Below are 19716 nucleotides of genomic sequence, written 5' to 3'. Positions count from 1 at the left end.
AAGAAAGGTGTTTAGCTTGACTGGGTGCAAGACGTCGGTGTCCGCGACGTGCCTGGTTTTCCCATTGTAATCCGTGATTGTCTGTAGACACTGCCACATACGCATCTGTGTGTGTGAGCACTCAAATACCTCCATCCCCTGTGTTTAAGTGCCTCTTTTCATTACTGTAGATAGAGGATGGAACCATATTGAATTGGGGTAGCTGTGCTTTTCTTATTCATGACCCTGTTTGACTGAGGGCTTAATTGGTTCTCTGCTGTGGGTTAGATTATTGATAAAAACTGGCAGCCTGGCCTGGCGCTGGGAGGGGAAAGATGCTGAGCTACAGCAGAAAGCCCAAATAGTAAGGCATACAGCGGTGGGGTATTTGGAACTTGAGTCTGATAATTATCTGTACAAAACATTTAATCTGAAAATACTTGTGGAATATAAAATACTTGCTTGATTCACTGTTTGTCATGTTTCCCAGTTTCTTGAAATACTTTGCAAATGCAACTGATTTCTATGTGAAAAGTGAAATGGTCTATTCATTCCTTTTCCATTTTAGTAGACAGTCTTATCCAGAGCAACTTAAAGTAGCGAGTGGATCCATTTTCATACTTTTTCGTACTGGTCCCATGTGGGAATCGAACCCACAACCGTAGCATTTTAAGCGCCATGCTCTACCAACTGAGCCACATCATCATCAATGTACTCAATTACTGTATTGTGATGGAAAGTGTACAGGTACAAACCTTGATGACCAGCCTATGTGCAATACGGTAATTTACATTTACATTTAAGTGGTTTGTAAGGATGGTACATTAATACCTCACAAAAAGTGGTTGTTTTCCATGTTATTTGATTAAGAAAAATATTTAATTTGATGTGGATGTTTTGTCTTTGTCCATAACTTTGCACCTTTTGATGTAAGTGTTTGAGAACATTGGTTTGTTCTTTCTGGATCCCATTAGAATGATGATCGCAGAGAAAGGGACAAGGCAACAACTCTTACTATTGAATCCTGCTAGATGCAGTTCTTAATTATACAACTACCTTATTTGCCAAAGCAGAGATGCTGGCCAAAAACAGTTTTGCCCATTGCTATCCGCCAATACTGGTAAAGGCATACTGCACTACTTTAATTTTTCTTTTTGTATAAATATATTTTTAATTCAGATTTTTCAGGGGGTGCTGCAGCACCCTTACTTCCCGTGGCTATGCAGCAGGGGTGTCTCAATCATTCCATGGAGGGCCTAGTTTCTGCAGTTTCTTTTTATAGACCTAGACAACCAGGTGAGGGGAGTGCTTTACTAATTAGTGACATTAATTTATTAATCGAGTGTAAGGGAGGAGTGAAACCACGCAGACACTCGGCCCTCTGTGGAATGAGTTTGACACGTGATTAACAGAGAGCTCAAAATATAAGGGACATTTTGTCGTTGTTTGTCTCTGGACTCCAGCACTTTGGATTTGAAATTGTACAATGACTATGAGGTTAAAGTTCAGACTGACCCTCAAATTAAAGTGGAATTTTCTTCCAAATCTGGTGAACCGTTTAGAAATTACAGCACTTTTTGTACATAGTCCCCCAATTTTAGGGGACCAAATCTATTGGGACAAATTCACTTATGTGTATTAATTAAAGTAGTAAAAAGTTAAGTATTTGGTCCCATATTCATAGCACACTATGACTACATCAAGCTTGTGACTCTACAAATTTGCTGGATGCATTTTCTGTTTTGAGTTGGTTGCGTTTCAGATTATTACAATAACAGGGGAGGTTAACATTTTTGGGGGGATATATTTGTGCATCTGTAACTTTCTCACTCATCATTATTCACAATTCATTCCAAATTATCAGTATTCATGGTAGCATCCACATGAATGTAGACGTGTTTAGAAACATTATCTTCTCATTTAGAATAAAAGTGACTCCAAAATTACACACTACATTATTTACTATTTAGTTTTCCTCTAGGCCTAAAATCACTGTCTAAAACAGAGGATGAAAATAGACCGGAGACTTCCGACTCACCAAATATGTGACTGTTTTCTCTTCATCTGAACAGATTTGAGACCTTTGAGATAAACAGCTTCGAGCAGTTCTGCATCAACTACGCCAATGAGAAACTGCAGCAGCAGTTCAACCAAGTGAGTTTAAGTCTTACATTAAGACTTAAAAAACATTAAGAACACCTGCTCTTTCCATGACATAGACTGACCAGGTGAACTATATGATCCCTTATTGATGTTACCTGTTAAATCCACTTCAATCGGAGTCGATGAAAGGGAGGAGACAGGATAAAGAAGGATTTTTAAGCCTTGAGACATGGATTGTGTATGTGTGCCATTCAGAGGGTGAATGGGCAAGACAAAATAGTTAAGTGCCTTTTGTATGGGGTATGGTAGTAGGTGCCAGGCGCACCGGTTTGAGTGTGTTAAACTCAACAGTGTTGCATTTCTTTTCACGCTCAACAGCTTCCAGTATGTATCAAAAATGGTCCACCACCCAAAGGACATCCAGCCGACTTCACACAACTGGACTATACATGCCCCTGACGAATTGAGGTAGCTCTTAGGGCGAAAGGGGTTGCAACTCAATATTAGGATGGTGTTCCTAATGTTTTGTACACTCAGTGTAGCTATCTACCTTATATTCCAATGTTCAGTAGAGGAGACCTGAGAACTTCTAGTGGTTAACCTAATGACTCAACATGAATGTTTTCAAGTGAAATAATTCAGGACTTAGTCTAACTGATAACTTACTGTGCTGTAGCTCACTGTGGGACTGTCTCTCTGTGTCCTCAGCATGTATTCAAGCTGGAGCAGGAGGAGTACATGAAGGAGCAGATCCCCTGGACGCTCATCGACTTCTATGACAACCAGCCGTGTATCGACCTCATCGAGGCCAAGCTGGGCATTCTGGACCTGCTGGATGAGGAATGCAAGGTGGAGTATCCGGTCTTACATACATAATGAATTCGTCTTTAGTCCTGAATTCTGTCCTTGCTCCAGTAGTTCTTAACTTCTCTTTTTGGGATGCATTAGCGGGGAAGTGTATATGAACAATTGGCTACTGGAGGAGTTTTAACGCTGAATGCACTTGAGCAGTCACAGGTGTTGAACAATCTCCTGTGTTTTGGTCTGGAGGGAGCAGAGCGGAACACACTGCTGATCCCTGCGTTTTAAACCTCCGGTCTCAGTTAATGGGATTCATCCTGCATTCATAGGTGCACAGAGTGGCCTGTGTCTGTTTTCCCCTGCCTGCATCCAGATTGTTATTGGAGTTAAGGACTTTGCAACAAAACTGATGACTTATTTATTTCACTCATCCTCATCCCACAGCCCTTTGAAGTTATTGACGATAATTTGGAACAACCTCAAAATAATTGTTATTCTGAGCACAGCTAACCTGGATAGAAAGTTTTGGTTTCCTTCATGGTTTTATGTAATATTTCTCCTTTATTTCCCCCTCACCTGCTGCTGCTACAGGTGCCCAAAGGGACAGATCAGAACTGGTGCCAGAAGCTGTACGATCGCCTTTCAAGCAGTGTCCATTTCCAGAAACCACGGATGTCCAACATATCTTTCATTATCATTCATTTTGCTGATAAGGTGGGTAGACCCAGCCTAGAGACATGTTTCACATGAAAAGCACCTGTATGTATGGCTCTTCAGTTAGGTGAAAATTGACCTGATGCTAGGCTATTGGTTCAAATGTAATTTTGGCCGGGAAATCTTATTGTTTCTGTCCTTAAGCAAAGGTTGTGTGTTTAAACCCAACTGCTTCAGTATACCTGGCTGAATAATTGGGAACATCTACAGATTGTGCTATTCAAAGGACCTGACATGAATCACCCTCATTGCAGGGGCTTTGCCTGAAACGAGCTAATATGATTATCCCACGATGACTCATCAGAGAGGCTTTGTGTGTTAGTATTATTGTGAGTGATCTCATTGGCCCTGCAATGTCACCCCTCCTCCTTATGACACATACACAAGCTCTAATTAACTCAAAGAGCAGCGTTCCTACGCAGAGGAGCTGGCACTACGTAGAAAGGACTGCCTGTGTGTCTGTCTAAAGTGGGTCATGTAAACAGATGAAAGGCAGGCAGCTGTAGCAATGTCCTTTTATTTACCGTGGTAATTTCCGTGAAAAGCTAGGGATGTGAGGGCTAGAGTGGGACGAGAGAGTCCTGTTAATGTAGATAGGATTTCCCCAGCTCTCCTCTGTTAAGATGGTATTAAACTGATTCCCTTGGGGTGTTTCTCTTCGTCTAACTCTTCAAGTGAAAAGGAGTAGGATCTGCATTCAATTACTGTTCTTCCTCTCTCTCACTAGTTGTACAGTCGTGGCTGGAAGTTTTGAGAATGACACAAATATTAATTTTCAGTCTGCTGCCTCAGTTTGTATGATGGCATATACTCCAGAATGTTATGAAGAGTGATCAGATGAATTGCAATTAATTGTAAAGTCCCTCTTTGCCATGCAAATTAACTGAATCCCCCAAAAACATTTCCACTGCATTTCAGCCCTGCCACAATAGGACCAGCTGAAATCATGTCAGTGATTCTCTCGTTAACACAGGTGTGAGTGTTGACGAGGACAAGGCTGGAGATCACTCTGTCATGCTGATTGAGTTTGAATAACAGACTGGAATCTTCAAAAGGAGGGTGGTGCTTGGAATCATTGTTCTTCCTCTGTCAACCATGTTACCTGCAAGGAAACATGTGCCGTCATCTTACTTTGCACAAAAAGGGCTTCACAGGCAAGGATATTGCTGCCAGGAAGATTGCACATAAATCAACCATTTATCGGATCATCAAGAACTTCGAGGAGAGCGGTTCAATTGTTTTGAAGAAGGCTTCAGGGCGCACAAGAAAGTCCAGCAAGCGCCAGGACTGTCTCCTAAATTTGATTCAGCTGCGGGATCGGGGCACCACCAGTACAGAGCTTGCTCAGGAATGGCAGCAAGCAGGTGTGAGTGCATCTGCATGCACTGTGAGGCAAAGACTTTTGGAGGATAGCCTGGTGTCAAGAAGGGTAGCAAAGAAGCCACTTCTCTCCAGGAAAAACATCAGGGACAGACTGATATTTTGCAAAGGGTACAGGGGTTGAACTGCTGAGGACTGGGGTAAAGTCATTTTCTCTGATGAATCCCCTCTCCGATTGTTTGGGGAATCCGGAAAAAAGCTTGTCCGGCGAAGACAACGTGAGCGCTACCATCAGTCCTGTGTCATGTCAACAGTAAAGCATCCTGAGACCATTAATGTGAGGGGTTGCTTCTCAGCCAAGGGAGTGGGCTCACTCACAATTTTGCCTAAGAACACAGCCATGAATAAAGAATGGTACCAACACATTCTTCGAGAGCAACTTCTCCCAACCATCCAGGAACAGTTTGGTGACAAACAATGCCTTTTCCAGCATGTTGGAGCAACGTGCCATAAGGCGAAAGTGATAACTAAGTGCCTCTGGGAACAAAACATCGATATTTTGGGTCCATGGCCAGGAAACTTCCCAGATATTAATCCCATTGAGAACTTGTGGTCAATCCTCAAGAGGCGGGTGGACAAACAAAACCCCACAAATTCTGACAAACTTCAAGCATTGATTATGCAAGAATGGGCTGCCATCAGTCAGGATGTGGCCCAGAAGTTAATTGACAGCATGCCAGGGCGGGTTGCAGAGGTCTTGAAAAGAAGGGTCAACACGGAAAATATTGACTCTTTGCATCAACTTCATGTAATTGTCAATATAAACCTTTGACACTTGTAATTATACTTCAGTTTCCCATAGTAACATCCGACAAAAATATTTAAATACACTGAAGCAGCAAACTTTGTGGAAATTAATATTTGTGTCCTTCTCAACTTTTGGCCACGGCTGTACAATTTCGAACAGCCTACAACCCTATCTGTGAGAAAGAGGACAGAGCAGGGGTGAAGTGTGACACCAGACTGCCTGGAGGCTGGGGCTGCTAATGGACAGACAAAAGGGAAGGACGATAGACTGACTGACGGAGGGATTTCCTTCCAAACAATACCTGCACTCGTGTTATTTTACATAGGACTTTTTTATAAATAAACATAGTTTGCTAATCTGGTTCATCTTCTCTTTTTTTTTTCCCATGCTCAGTAAATGCTTCTGTTTAAACTGCCACATGCTTTAAATTATTCAGTGGACCACTGGATGTTTGTCGACGGTTCCTGTAAGTGCATTGCTGTGGGACACAACAGCAGGACTGTATGGGCCACCTGGGATTTGAACAAATAACCCTCAGTCCCTATTGTACATAATTACCATAGTTGATTAAATGTTTGCTAATTTAGTTGTCAGTGTATTTGGCTGTGAAGTGTAGTCTGTTTATATATGTATGTATATCTCTGTCGTCGTCGTCCCCCCCCCCCCCGCCCTTGGCAGGTTGAGTACCAGTGTGATTGCTTCCTGGAGAAGAACAGAGACACCGTCTACGAGGAACACATCAACATTCTGAAGGCCAGCAAGGTGAGTTAAAACAATGTCATTAGATCGCTACCCCAATGACACAATCATCAAAATGCTTCTAGTGGACACTTCAACTCACACTGAACAGCCCACTCTGACCACTTAAATGCAGAAAGCATGTTGCAAAGAATTATGTTTTTAAGCTCTAACTCATTTAACCGTATGGACTTCTTTCTTGGAAAAGCAGCACCGTAAAGGTTTTTACCAAATTAGATTACTGCCGAAAGAGGCTTCAGTTTTGGGATAGAGTGCAACGACGCAAAAGAAAGTAACACGATTTAGAAAGTGGCAAGTTGGAAGCATTTCACAGGTTCATATGATGGGACGTATAGCTCCTATCAGATATAGTTGTTGTTTAAAGCCAGACTGACAACTTGGCAACACTTCACATGAACCCTGAAGTTTAAATCCTGCTTTACATTCTCATTTGAAAAACATGAAACTCTCAAAATTCTAATATATTGCAGATGAATTGTCTCACACACACACACACACACACACACACACACACACACACACACACACACTTTCTGGAGATCCGCTGACTCCTGCCTCTCCCAGCCAAACTCAAACTGCTTGATTGGAACCTAATTTCAGCGCATGTTCTCTGCATGAACTTTTTAACTGATTAAGTGGTGAGAGCCAAAAGTGCATTAGCTTTCTCAGTCATTTCTGTTCAGTTCCACCTCTCTGCCACTCTCTTTGGGACAAATACCAACTTTAGTTCACTTCATCTCGTATTCAGCCCTTTCTCTTTCATCCATCTCGTCTCCCTCTCGCCAAAATCCTCTCCTCCAACATTACTAATGCAGCAGCCATTAAGAGTGTGCAAATGAGAAGGAATATTGAGAGGCAAGGAGAGATTTCATATTTTATGTTCTGTCTAAAAGCATCTTGTCTGTGCCAAATCTATTTACTATCAGAAAGGCACCAAGCTCCATTGAACAGCATGGATAGGACCGAGTTTTGGAAATGCTGCAATAAGGTTTCCTAAACAAAATCAGTGATAAAGACATAGCACGTCTCAATATTGTACAATATGCTGTACTGCATTTTTTTTGTCGCTGTCATTTCAATTGATTTTCTAATGTCAATTTTGCTCAGTAGTTGAGAACTTGGCAAGAGCCCCTAGCTTGTTTAAACCCCCTCATATCTAGCTGACAGTGATGCAGAAACCTATCAACATTGTAGAGCCTTGGAGGACATGTGAGGGTCATGAAACTTCCTCCAGCCGATTTAAGTCTTTCCTCAATGGACCATTACTATCATCTCTCACAACCTGAAAGCCCTGCTAACTCTGAGGTACCTGAGCAGTACCCCAAGCCAGAGGAGGTGGAGGGATCAAGGAACCTCCATGAATCTTCATAGAAGTCCAATCCTGCTTGCAGAGCATATTCTTTGCAAAGTGATAAAGGAAACATTTTCCGAAAGGAATTTCATGTTAATTTCAGATTGTTTTTTTTTGTTGAAAGTTTGGCATGAGAGAATAGTTATCAGTATGGATGGTGGGACTGCACTGCAGTCTATTAGTTCTGTTTTACCGCACCAGCCTTATCGGTGACTGAGATATTATTATTATGCTATTATCAATGTTCCCTCTGCATCCACCGCAAATACGTGGATGCTGCTGCTTGACACTCAAATTGTTCACCTTCACTGGTTCTGCTGTGGAGATATGACTACAGGACCATCCTGACAGACGCCTTAATGCTGGTTTATTGACGTCCTGTCCAGCCATGCTTTTCATTACTGTAGTCTCATCAGTGTTCTTTAACACACCCACCATTACACTGGATCCTACAGTACAGCAATATGCAAAAAATATATCTTATGAAAAAGATTTTTGTGGAAATTCAACGGCACTTTTTTGCGCGGTTTGGTGAATTTATGTTGTTATCCGGCTGTAAAATAGCTTATATAATCTGTTTTATGCTAAATTGTTTTGGATGAAACAATCTGATAAACATATTAATGATGTTCCCCCTCTCCCAGTTTCAGCTCGTGGCGGATCTGTTCCAGGACACTAATAAAGATGGAAGCAGCTCCACGTCTTCTTCCAGCAAGTCCTCCAGGATCAACGTGCGCTCAGCCAAACCGACACCTAAAGTCCCCAACAAGGAACACAGGAAAACAGTGGGCCACCAGGTTAGCATCCTCTGTGACACCATCATGAGTTCAATCAGTGTGCCTTTGGACAGGAGCCTGTCTGTGTTAGTGTCATAGTCATTTTCTTAACAATGTCTTTAACCTTTCATTAGGAAGCAATGACGTAACAAGTCTGTATTTTTACAATGATTGGTGGGATTAAACAGTTTTTTTTTGTAAAACTTAGCCTTTGCAGTACTTCTCATCCTCCGTTCCTCTTTGCACTGTAGTTCCGCAGCTCCCTGCAGCTTCTCATGGAGACCCTGAATGCCACCACCCCCCACTATGTCCGTTGCATCAAGCCTAATGATGAGAAGGAGGCATTCTCGTGAGTAAATATTTGTTTTTCAGTGACGGTGTACAGTTGAAGTCAGAAGTTTACATACCAGTGCCTTGCGAAAGTATTCGGCCCCCTTGAACTTTGCGACCTTTTGCCACATTTCAGGCTTCAAACATAAAGATATGAAACTGTATTTTTTTGTGAAGAATCAACAACAAGTGTGACACAATCATGAAGTGGAACGACATTTATTGGATATTTCAAACTTTTTTAACAAACCAAAACTGAAAAATTGGGCGTGCAAAATTATTCAGCCCCTTTACTTTCAGTGCAGCAAACTCTCTCCAGAAGTTCAGTGAGGATCTCTGAATGATCCAATGTTGACCTAAATGACTAATGATGATAAATACAATCCACCTGTGTGTAATCAAGTCTCCGTATAAATGCACCTGCACTGTGATAGTCTCAGAGGTCCGTTAAAAGCGCAGAGAGCATCATGAAGAACAAGGAACACACCAGGCAGGTCCGAGATACTGTTGTGAAGAAGTTTAAAGGCGGATTTGGATACAAAAAGATTTCCCAAGCTTTAAACATCCCAAGGAGCACTGTGCAAGCGATAATATTGAAATGGAAGGAGTATCAGACCACTGCAAATCTACCAAGACCTGGCCGTCCCTCTAAACTTTCAGCTCATACAAGGAGAAGACTGATCAGAGATGCAGCCAAGAGGCCCATGATCACTCTGGATGAGCTGCAGAGAACTACAGCTGAGGTGGGAGACTCTGTCCATAGGACAACAATCAGTCGTATATTGCACAAATCTGGCCTTTATGGAGAGTGGCAAGAAGAAAGCCATTTCTTAAAGATATCCATAAAAAGTGTTGTTTTAAAGTTTGCCACAAGCCAGCTGGGAGACACACCAAACATGTGGAAGAAGGTGCTCTGCTCAGATGAAACCAAAATTGAACGTTTTGGCAACAATGCAAAACGTTATGTTTGGCATAAAAGCAACACAGCTCATCACCCTGAACAGCCCATACCCACTGTCAAACATGGTGGTGGCAGCATCATTGTTTGGGCCTGCTTTTCTTCAGCAGGGACAGGGAAGATGGTTAAAATTGATGGGAAGATGTATGGAGCCAAATACAGGACCATTCTGGAAGAAAACCTGATGGAGTCTGCAAAAGACCTGAGACTGGGACGGAGATTTGTCTTCCAACAAGACAATGATCCAAAACATAAAGCAAAATCTACAATGGAATGGTTCAAAAATAAACATATCCCGGTGTTAGAATGGCCAAGTCAAAGTCCAGACCTGAATCCAATCAAGAATCTGTGGAAAGAACTGAAAACTGCTGTTCACAAATGCTCTCCATCCAACCTCACTGAGCTCGAGCTGTTTTGCAAGGAGGAATGGGAAAAAATTTCAGTCTCTCGATGTGCAAAACTGATAGAGACATACCCCAAGCGACTTACAGCTGTAATCGCAGCAAAAGGTGGCGCTACAAAGTATTAACTTAAGGGGGATGAATAATTTTGCACGCCCAATTTTTCAGTTTTTGATTTGTTAAAAAAGTTTGAAATATCCAATAAATGTCGTTCCACTTCATGATTGTGTCCCACTTGTTGTTGATTCTTCACAAAAAATACAGTTTCATATCTTTATGTTTGAAGCCTGAAATGAGGCAAAAGGTCGCAAAGTTCAAGGGGGCCGAATACTTTCGCAAGGCACTGTACACCTTAGCCAAATCAAATGTATTTATAAAGCCCTTCTTACATCAGCTGATGTCACAAAGTGCTGTACAGAAACCCAGCCTTAAACCCCAAACAGCAAGAAATACAGGTGTAGAGGCACGGTGGCTAGGAAAAACTCCCTAGAAAGGACACACATATATTTAAATTTAAACTCAGTTTTTCTGACATTCCTGCCATTTAATCCTAGTAAAAATTCCCTGTCGTAGGTCAATTAGGATGACCACTTTATTTTAGGAATGTGAAATGTCAGAATAATTAGTAGAGTGATATATTTCAGCCTTAATTTCTTTCATCACATTCCCAGTGGGTCAGAAGTGTGCATACACTCAATTAGTATTTGATAGCTTTGCCTTTTTAAATTGTTTAACTTTGGTCAAATGTTTTGGGTAGCCTTCCACAAGCTTCCCACAATAATAATTGGGCGAATTTTGGCCCATTCCTCCTGACAGAGCTGGTGTAACTGAGTCAGGTTTGTCGGCATCCTTGCTCGCACATGCTTTTTCAGTTCTGCCCACAAATGTTCTATGGGATTGAGGTCAGGGCTTTGTGATGGCCACTCCAATGCCTAGACTTTGTTGTCCTTAAGCCATTTTGCCACAACTTTGTTTGGAAGTATGCTTGGGGTCATTGTCCATTTGGAAGACCCATTTGCGACCAAGCTTTAACTTCCTGACTGATGTCTTGAGATATTGCTTCAAATTATCCATTTCATTTTCCCTTCCTTATGATGCCATCTATTTTGTGAAGTGCACCAGTCCCTCCTGCAGCAAAGCACCCTCACAACATGATGCTGCCACCCCCATGTTTCACGGTTAGGATGGTGTTCTTCCCCCTTTTCTTCCCCTTTTTCCTCCAAACATAATGATGGTCATTATGACCAAACAGTTCTATTTTTGCTTCATCAGACCAGAGGACATTCCTCCAAAAAGTACGATCTTTGTCCCCATGTGCAGTTGCAAAACGTAGTCTGGCTTTTTTATGCTGGTTTTGGAGCAGTGGCTTCTTCCTCTGTGAGCGGCCTTTCAGTTTATGTCGATATTGGACTCGTATTACTGTGGATATTGGTACTTTTGTACCCATTTCCTCCAGCATCTTCACACGGTCCTTTGCTGTTTTCGCACCAAAGTACGTTCATCTCTAGGAGACCGAACGCGTCTCCTTCCTGAGCAGTATGACGGCTGCGTGGTCCCATGGTATACTATTGCGTACTATTGTTTGTACAGATGGATGTGGTACCTTCAGGCATTTGGAAGTTTCTCCCAAGGATGAACCAGACTTGTGGAGGTCTAAGTTCCTGGCTGATTTCTTTTGATTTTCCCATGATGTCAAGCAAAGAGGTTACTGCAATTGACTCAAATTATGTCAATTAGCCTATCAGAAGCCTTTAGAAGCCCATCAGAAGCTTCTAAAGCCATGACATTTTATGGAATTTTCCAAGCTGTTCAAAGGCACAGTCAACTTAGTGTATGTAAACTTCTGACCCACTGGAATTGCAATACAGTGAAATAATCTGTCTGCAAACAATTGTTGGAAAAATGACTTGTCATGCACAAAGTAGATGTCCTAACCGACTTGCCAGAACTTTAGATTGTTAACAAGAAATTTGTGGAGTGGTTGAAAAACGGGTTTTAATGACTCCAACCTAAGTGTATGTAAACTTCCGACTTCAACTGTATGTAGGCAACAGAATACGGAAGAGTTTGTGTGTCTTGTCTGTCTCATGTAACTTCTCTGCTCAAATAGCCAATTTGTTTGGATTAGCACACTTTTTTCATGTTGACTGAAAAACCTTGCTCATTTTTAGTGGAAGGGGTGCTTTTGGGACTTCTGCACCCACCGGTACAGTATTACTACAGTATTACTGTAAACAAAGAGGGCTCTGTTCTGCGTGTATGTTTGTGTACAGTGTGTTTAAGAATCAGAAGCCAACTTCTTACCGTGACTGGATTCACTAATCAGATCTTGGAGCCTAATATGTGGTCTGCCATTCTTATTTAAACGTGGTACGGTCATTGTGAGGTAATTTTTGCTTATGTGTACAGAACACTAATAAACATGCATGGAGTCATGGGAAAAGACAACCAGGAGAGATTACTGTGTGTGACAGACAGAGAGAGAGACATAACCTGCGTGTGCTGTTTGTTCTTTGGTTGCCTAGACCCGGGTGTAGCCTGAGGTGCTGATTCTGTCTCTTGCTGAATAACTCTCTCAAGTCCTCTGACTCAATAACAGTTTCTCTTGCTCACAGTGGCACAACCATGTTGACTGTTACCAGAAACTCCCGTCCAAAATAAAGACTGCTTTTCAATAAACAATGTTGTCTTGATAAGCAGTGTTGAATGGGGTTTTTAAGCCAGCACACCAGATATCCTAGGTTGTTGTTTTCGGAGGTCGATTTAAGGAATTGTCTTGTGTTCTAATGCTTTTCTACGACAGCACACATTGTCGACAGGACAGAAGGAGAGGTCAGGTTATGTTGCCATCTTCTTGATGCATTCTTTCGCACAAATGCCTCTTCAAGGTCTCTAAATCTAATGATGTGCCTTGGTCACATGCTGTGGCTGGACATTAGCAAACATACCGACGGCTGTATGTAGGGACACAGTCAGTCTACCCAGGCAGCACCTAGCTGACTAGCATTAACCACCTCTCAATGCTTCGGTCTTCTGCCTAGTGGAGATGTGTACAATACTGAAGGGGAAGCTTAAGCTCAGGTACAGTAAGGAGAGGGAAATAGCCTTTATTTGTGATGGGATTATTTTTTTAAAACTTTGTATACGTGTTCTTTTGTCCCTCTCTCTGTTGCAGGTTTGACTCTAGGAGAGCTGTGCAGCAACTGAGGGCATGTGGAGTCCTGGAGACCATCCGCATCAGTGCTGCTGGGTACCCATCAAGGTAAGATTGCTTCTCACACACAGAGCACTACCGTTACGTGGGTGGCCAAGTTGTCTGCTGTGTGCAATAGATAGTGGAAGCACAGAAATTGATTGTGGTCCTGTGTGGGTCAGTTGGTAGAGCTTTGCGCTTTGCAACGCCAAGGGGCGTGGGTTTGATTCCCGCTGGGGCCATCCATATAAAAAAATTATGTGCGCAAGGCTGTCTGTCACTTTGGATAAAAATGTCTGCTAAATGGCTTATTATTATTATTATTATTATTATTATATATATTGTAATAGAATGGGATTGTTATGCGACTCCTGGTGATGTAATGGGCATGCCACTTCCGTAATTTGTGCTGCCTGGACGGAGGCTCTTCCTCTGTCTGTTTTTATTGCTCCATCATTGAGCTTTCTCGTCGTCCTAAGCAGGGAGGAAATTGAATTCAGTCTCCCCTGATGTACGTGCTTCCCTGAGGGAGAACAGCAGGAGAGCAATTCACCACAGAGCACGAAAACCCTCTTAATAACAATTTTTGATTCCGTTACACAGCATAAAACAGATTGCACTTTCTCACACAGTACTTTGTCTTATGCAGTCTTACTGTTTCAAGTTTAGAGGACTGACAGTAGTCCTGACCTGCTCATGGTTGCAAACCAAAAAGAAACTAGAGATTAACAATAATCATGCCTTTATGTTGTGTGGAAGTGGTAAGGACTTTTTTTTTACAATTTTGTTTTGTTCAAAATAATACAAATGGTTTACTTTTTCATGGATTAAAATATGCCTGTTTCAGATTTGGGCTGTGTGTGTTTGACTTGCATCTCAGCCAGTCCTATGTGATTCCAGGTGGACGTACCCAGACTTCTTCAACAGATACAGAGTCCTCATGAAGAAGTCAGATATGACCGTAGGAGACAAGAAACTGGTGTGTAGGAACCTACTTGAGACCCTGGTCAAGGTAAGAAATATTTCCACCCTAAAGCCCCAAGCAGGATAGGAAAGGAAATGAATGAATAGAAAGGATCACTTGTTCCCTCCCATGGTGAACCTCTCATGGTGAACCTCATGGTTAAAGGATGTTGTTCTCTTCAACGGAGCTCCCTAACTCCTTCAGGGCCAGTCCATCTTTGCATTATTGAACCTACTGCATGTCTGCTCTGATACAGTACATGTGAACTTTTCCAGTATTGAGAGACAACAGGTTTTGAATATATGAACCTGTGGGATGGGGATGTAAAAAGGTAGGTCATGAGTTTCAGTCCTAATGGACAAACCCCGTTGTGTTCTCAGTGGAGAATTCATCATACACAGTCTGAGATGAATCATGTTATTAATACATTATTACAGGAATATCATTTGAATGTGCCTTGGACAGTATGTCATGGATTCCTTGGGGAACTATTTAACCTTGTGTTTGATAACATCCACTTAACTAGCTGCCTTGATGCTCAGTTGATCGAGCTGAAGTTCCATTTAACTGAATGAATGAATGACTGGTCCCTCACCAGGACCCAGACAAGTTCCAGTTTGGTAAGACCAAGATCTTCTTTCGGGCGGGCCAAGTGGCCTACCTGGAGAAGCTGAGAGCAGACAAGTTCCGCTCCGCCTGCATCAAGATCCAGAAGACAGTGCGACGCTGGCTACAGATGGTCCGCTACAAGAAGATACGCAAGTCTGCCATCACCTTGCAGAGATTTGGCCGCGGTTACATGGCCCGCAGGTGAGAGGAGAAGCACAACGTTCTGCTAGACTAACAAAGTAGCTGGTCAATTTAGAATTCTTCCCACGAGGGAACTTCTTGATAAATCACACTACAATGGTCGTGAACAAGTTTTAATATTTTTTTTTAATCAATATCGGTGCCAGTGTTGTAACTACTTTCCGTGTCCTCCTCCCTTTGCTGTCTTTTTTCAGGTATGCCGAGCGGCTGCGTCTAACCCGCGCTGCTGTTATCTGTCAGAAGCAGTATCGTATGGTCCGAGAGCGGACGGCCTATCTGAGGGTGAGACAGGCTGTTGTCACCATCCAGGCCTTTACCAGGGGCATGTTCACCCGCAGGATCTTCCAGGAGGTACTACAACCACAACACTCTACCTGTTATGTCACTGGTTTACCTTTGACCTTTTTTATCCTGGATTTTGTATACACTCTCATTTGTTCCCAATCCCGCACTGTATTCATGTTGAAGCTATCCGTGGTTAGATCTCTCTTAGATCTCTATCAGGAGTAAAGAGTACCCTGGGAAGATGCCTCAGTCTTGGACTTGTTGTCCTGTTTGTGTGGCTGGAAAATTGGAGGCGAGGTTCTCAGATTTGAAATGGAATGTGATCAGGCGGGCCTCGCATAAATGCTGCCTGCTATTGCGCCTTCTCGGATACTCTAGATTCCCTTTGGATTTAGTACACTAGAATATCCCCCTACTGGGAAATCTAGTTAACTGCATATTTCTCATCACATTGTACAGTTCCGTGTCCCTGATCTCTACCTCCCCTCACCCCCCCACCCCAGTTCCTTCTGCATCACAAAGCCATGATCATCCAGAAGCATGTCCGAGGCTGGCTCACCAGGAGGAAGTTCAAGGTGGCACGGAACGCCGCCATCACCATCCAGTGTGCCTACCGCCGCATGCGAGCCAAGCGGGAGCTGAAACAGCTGAAGATTGAGGCGAGGTCCGCTCAACATCTGAAGAAGCTCAACACGGGCATGGAGAACAAGATCGTCCAACTGCAGAGGAAGATGGATGACCAGGTACAGTCAAAGACGCATGGTTCTGGGCCAGGCAACTTTTTATAGGAGTACACTGACCTGTAACGCTAGCAGCCTACAATGAGGGCCATTATACAAAGACGGGTCAATGACCGGTCAATCATTTTGGCACCGAAGGTTTTTTGGCTAGTCTAGACTGCAAGTTATGTTAAAAAGGGATTGATTTGAAAGTGATGTGACGTCCCATAGTAGTAACAGAGCTCTCTCTCCTGTCCCACTGTTTAGACCAAAGATCTGAAGACTCAGAATGAGCAACTGGTGGTGGCCAAAGTCTCCCTGGGCTCAGAGGTGAACAAGCTGCAGAAGGAGCTGGAGACCATGCGCAGTCGCCAGGGAGACGGCAGTCAGTTGACCTCTCTGAAGGATGAGCTGGAGAAGCTGAGGGCGGAGCTCCAGGAAGCACACGCCCACAGGAAGAAGCTGGAGGAGGAGCACAGCAACGAGAAGATGAGATTTGAACAGGTGAGCTGTCAATCACTGAAGAGGAAAAGGTCATTTTCCTTTACCTTGTATGTTCTCCAAAGCCCTAATGTTGACAGAATAAAACCTTCTGTTTGAAACCCGTGGGTGAAAACAGTCATCAGTTGCCCGAGTCACCACAAAAGATGCTGGTAGCAGCGGTTTTACTGAATTCTTGCTCTTTAGAGTCAAGTTACTGAACATCTGATTCTCCAACAATCTCAATGTGGATTTAACTGTATGTGTCAGTGGTCTTCTACTGACCTGAAAGGGATATCATGCATACATTTTTGTATTGTTTTGACCACCTGACTTAAGAAGATCATTGTTAAGTAGATTGGCCTCAGGCTTTCTCAGTGGTAATAGACACCCCTCTTTGGCACTTTTGATTCGATTCAGTTTGTAACAATGCAAGAATTGTCCCTGGCTCTCTAGCTCCGTTTGACATCACTATGAGAGCCTCACACGCAGGATCGACAGATTTATAGTCACTTAAAGAGAAACCGGGAAACAAAACAACTAAATAGACCTTTTGCTCACTTGTAGAGAGGAAGTAGCATCTATCGTCTGAAGTAGAAAATTTAAATCGATAAAAGAAAATGCATTGCTCTTGAACGGCCACCATGCTCTTTCTGAATTACCAGTCTCTATTGCTTTCATTAATGCTCTTGTTGTCTTTCCTTAGAGAGTGGAGGAGCTGGAGAGGGAGAATTCCCTGCTGAAGAGTGAAAAGGAGAAGATGAACCAAAGGATTCTGCACCACTCCAAGAGCACAGAAGGTAAATGATCTCATACACCACTAAGATGTAAATGATAGTACTATTACAGTGACATGTATGCATGTATGTATGTGAGTGGTTGAAGGTGAAACTGTAGTCACAGTGAGCCCTGCATTCTGCCTGACCTGAGGGGAGGGAAGGCTTGTTTCCCCACACAAAGGGGGTTTCTGTGGAAGTAGGACGAGGCAGAAACCGCATCACGTTACACGGCAGCAGCAATGTGAGACTTTAAAAAATATATATATAAACCTGAGACTGAAGTCAGCCCTTGTTTAGCACTGGGTTCATGTGGAAAAGTATTCGTTTTGGAATATGTACCTTTTTATGTGTGCGAAACAACATAAATCAATCAATTTGTTAAATCCATTCGTCAATGGACTTCTCTTTGTCAATAAGAAGTCACTTCTCGTTTACATCATCACCTCCTGAACATGACCACTGCCTTTATCTGAATTACCATGTGCAGTACTTCAAACAGGATGCTTCATCACCGAGCAGTTAAAAGGAAATCATTTTACATAATGACACCAGCCATGACCCACATCTGACTTACTGAATACCGTATCCACTCTTTTCTGGTGAAAATGTCAGTAGTTACTGAAGAGTTGTATTGGCCAAATATTGTCCAAATCTGCTCTCTTTATCCGCAGTATTACTGTAGGGTTCTCTCGGGGCCCCATGGGATGAGCGATATCACAATGTACTGTAACATTACTGTGTTTTTCTTTTCTACTGCCGGTTAGAGCAGCATGTTGTCCAGGCTGGGGTAACAACCCATGTTTATGGAGCTAGGGATATTACAGACCAGAGAGCCCCTGTTATTTATCTATTACAGTAGCAACATACTATGATCCCAGTGGTGCAGCCTTCATATTCATTCCCTTGTAATAACAGAGAATGACATGGTCCTCCTAGGATCCGTGGGCACGAGAAGAGACAAAAAATGAGTTATCAGGCAACTTTCATGTTTTCATCCAGTGGTTTCTTTTTAAACCATACAACCTGATTTAAAAAATCAATTACAAATCTGGTGGCCTCCTGAGTGGCGCGGTGGTCTAAGGCACTGCATCACAGTGCTAGCTGTGCCACTAGAGATCCTGGTTCGAGTCCAGGCTCTGTCACAGCCGGCCGTGACCAGGAGACCCATGGGGCGGCGCACAATTGGCCCAGTGTCGTCCGGGGTAGGGGAGGGTTTTTGCCGGGCAGGGATGCTCTTGTCCCATCGCGCGCTAGCGACTCCTGTGGCGGGCGGGCGTAATGCACGCTGACACAGTCGCCAGGTGCACAGTGTTTCCTCCGACACATTGGAGCGGCTGGCTTCCGGGTTAAGCGGGCATTGTGTCAAGAAGCAGTGCGGTTTGGTTGGGTTGTGTTTCGGAGGACGCACTTCTCTCGACCTTCGCCTCTCCAGAGTCCGTACTGGAGTTGCAGCGTTGGGACAAGACTAACTACCAATTGGATACCACGAAATTGGGGAGAAAGAAAGGGGTAAAATTGAAATGAATTAAAAAAGATCAAATCTGGTCCCATCATAGCCTAAATAAAACTGTTTTTTATCATAAATAAAATGGATTTATTATTATGTCATAACCAGAGTTTTACCTGGTGTGGTTAACCTACCAGATCATGGAAAAACTATCCCCCCATCACTCTGGGACCTTTGGTGCCACCTCTAAAATAACCACAAAATATTACAAATGAAATAGTAATTCATACAAATAGAATATATTATCTCAAAATTTTGACTTGCGTAGTTTCACTTGTGTATCTCAAAATGTTGACTTGCATATCTAACCATTTTGGGACAGTAGACCAATCAAAAAATATATACAGAGCCTCCCGGGTGGCGCAGTGGTGAAGGGCGCTGTACTGCAATCTACACACAATACCCCATAACGACAAAGCGAAAACAAGTTTTTAGAAATAATTGCAAATCTATTAAAAATAAAAAACTGAAATACCGTATTTACATAAGTATTCAGACCCTTTGCTATGAGACTCGAAATTGAGCTCAGGTGCATCCTGTTTCCATAGATCTTCCTTGAGATGTTTCTACAACTTGATTGAAGTCCACCTGTGGTAAATTCAATAGATTAGACATGATTTGGAAAGGCACACCTGTCTACACAAGGTCCCACAGTTGACAGTGCATGTCAGAGCAAAAA

General features: G+C 42.8%; 1 protein-coding gene across 2 annotated transcripts in view; it reads left to right on the top strand.

The window, feature by feature from the left end:
* Positions 1–19716, top strand: part of LOC135517784 (unconventional myosin-Vb-like) — an 80673-nt gene that overhangs the window by 43589 nt on the left and 17368 nt on the right. For both annotated transcript variants that reach the window (XM_064942383.1, XM_064942384.1), the window contains exons 11-23: positions 2052–2133; positions 2791–2931; positions 3475–3597; positions 6404–6487; positions 8480–8632; positions 8863–8960; positions 13476–13562; positions 14394–14505; positions 15056–15267; positions 15462–15618; positions 16056–16295; positions 16539–16775; positions 17458–17551. In XM_064942383.1, coding sequence (XP_064798455.1) covers positions 2052–2133; positions 2791–2931; positions 3475–3597; positions 6404–6487; positions 8480–8632; positions 8863–8960; positions 13476–13562; positions 14394–14505; positions 15056–15267; positions 15462–15618; positions 16056–16295; positions 16539–16775; positions 17458–17551 — 1820 coding nt within the window. The remainder of the gene's footprint in view (positions 1–2051; positions 2134–2790; positions 2932–3474; positions 3598–6403; positions 6488–8479; positions 8633–8862; positions 8961–13475; positions 13563–14393; positions 14506–15055; positions 15268–15461; positions 15619–16055; positions 16296–16538; positions 16776–17457; positions 17552–19716) is intronic.

This window comes from Oncorhynchus masou, chromosome 28 (assembly GCF_036934945.1).
Source record: "Oncorhynchus masou masou isolate Uvic2021 chromosome 28, UVic_Omas_1.1, whole genome shotgun sequence".
Lineage (NCBI taxonomy): Eukaryota > Metazoa > Chordata > Actinopteri > Salmoniformes > Salmonidae > Oncorhynchus > Oncorhynchus masou.
This window is presented reverse-complemented; position numbering and strand designations above follow the sequence as displayed.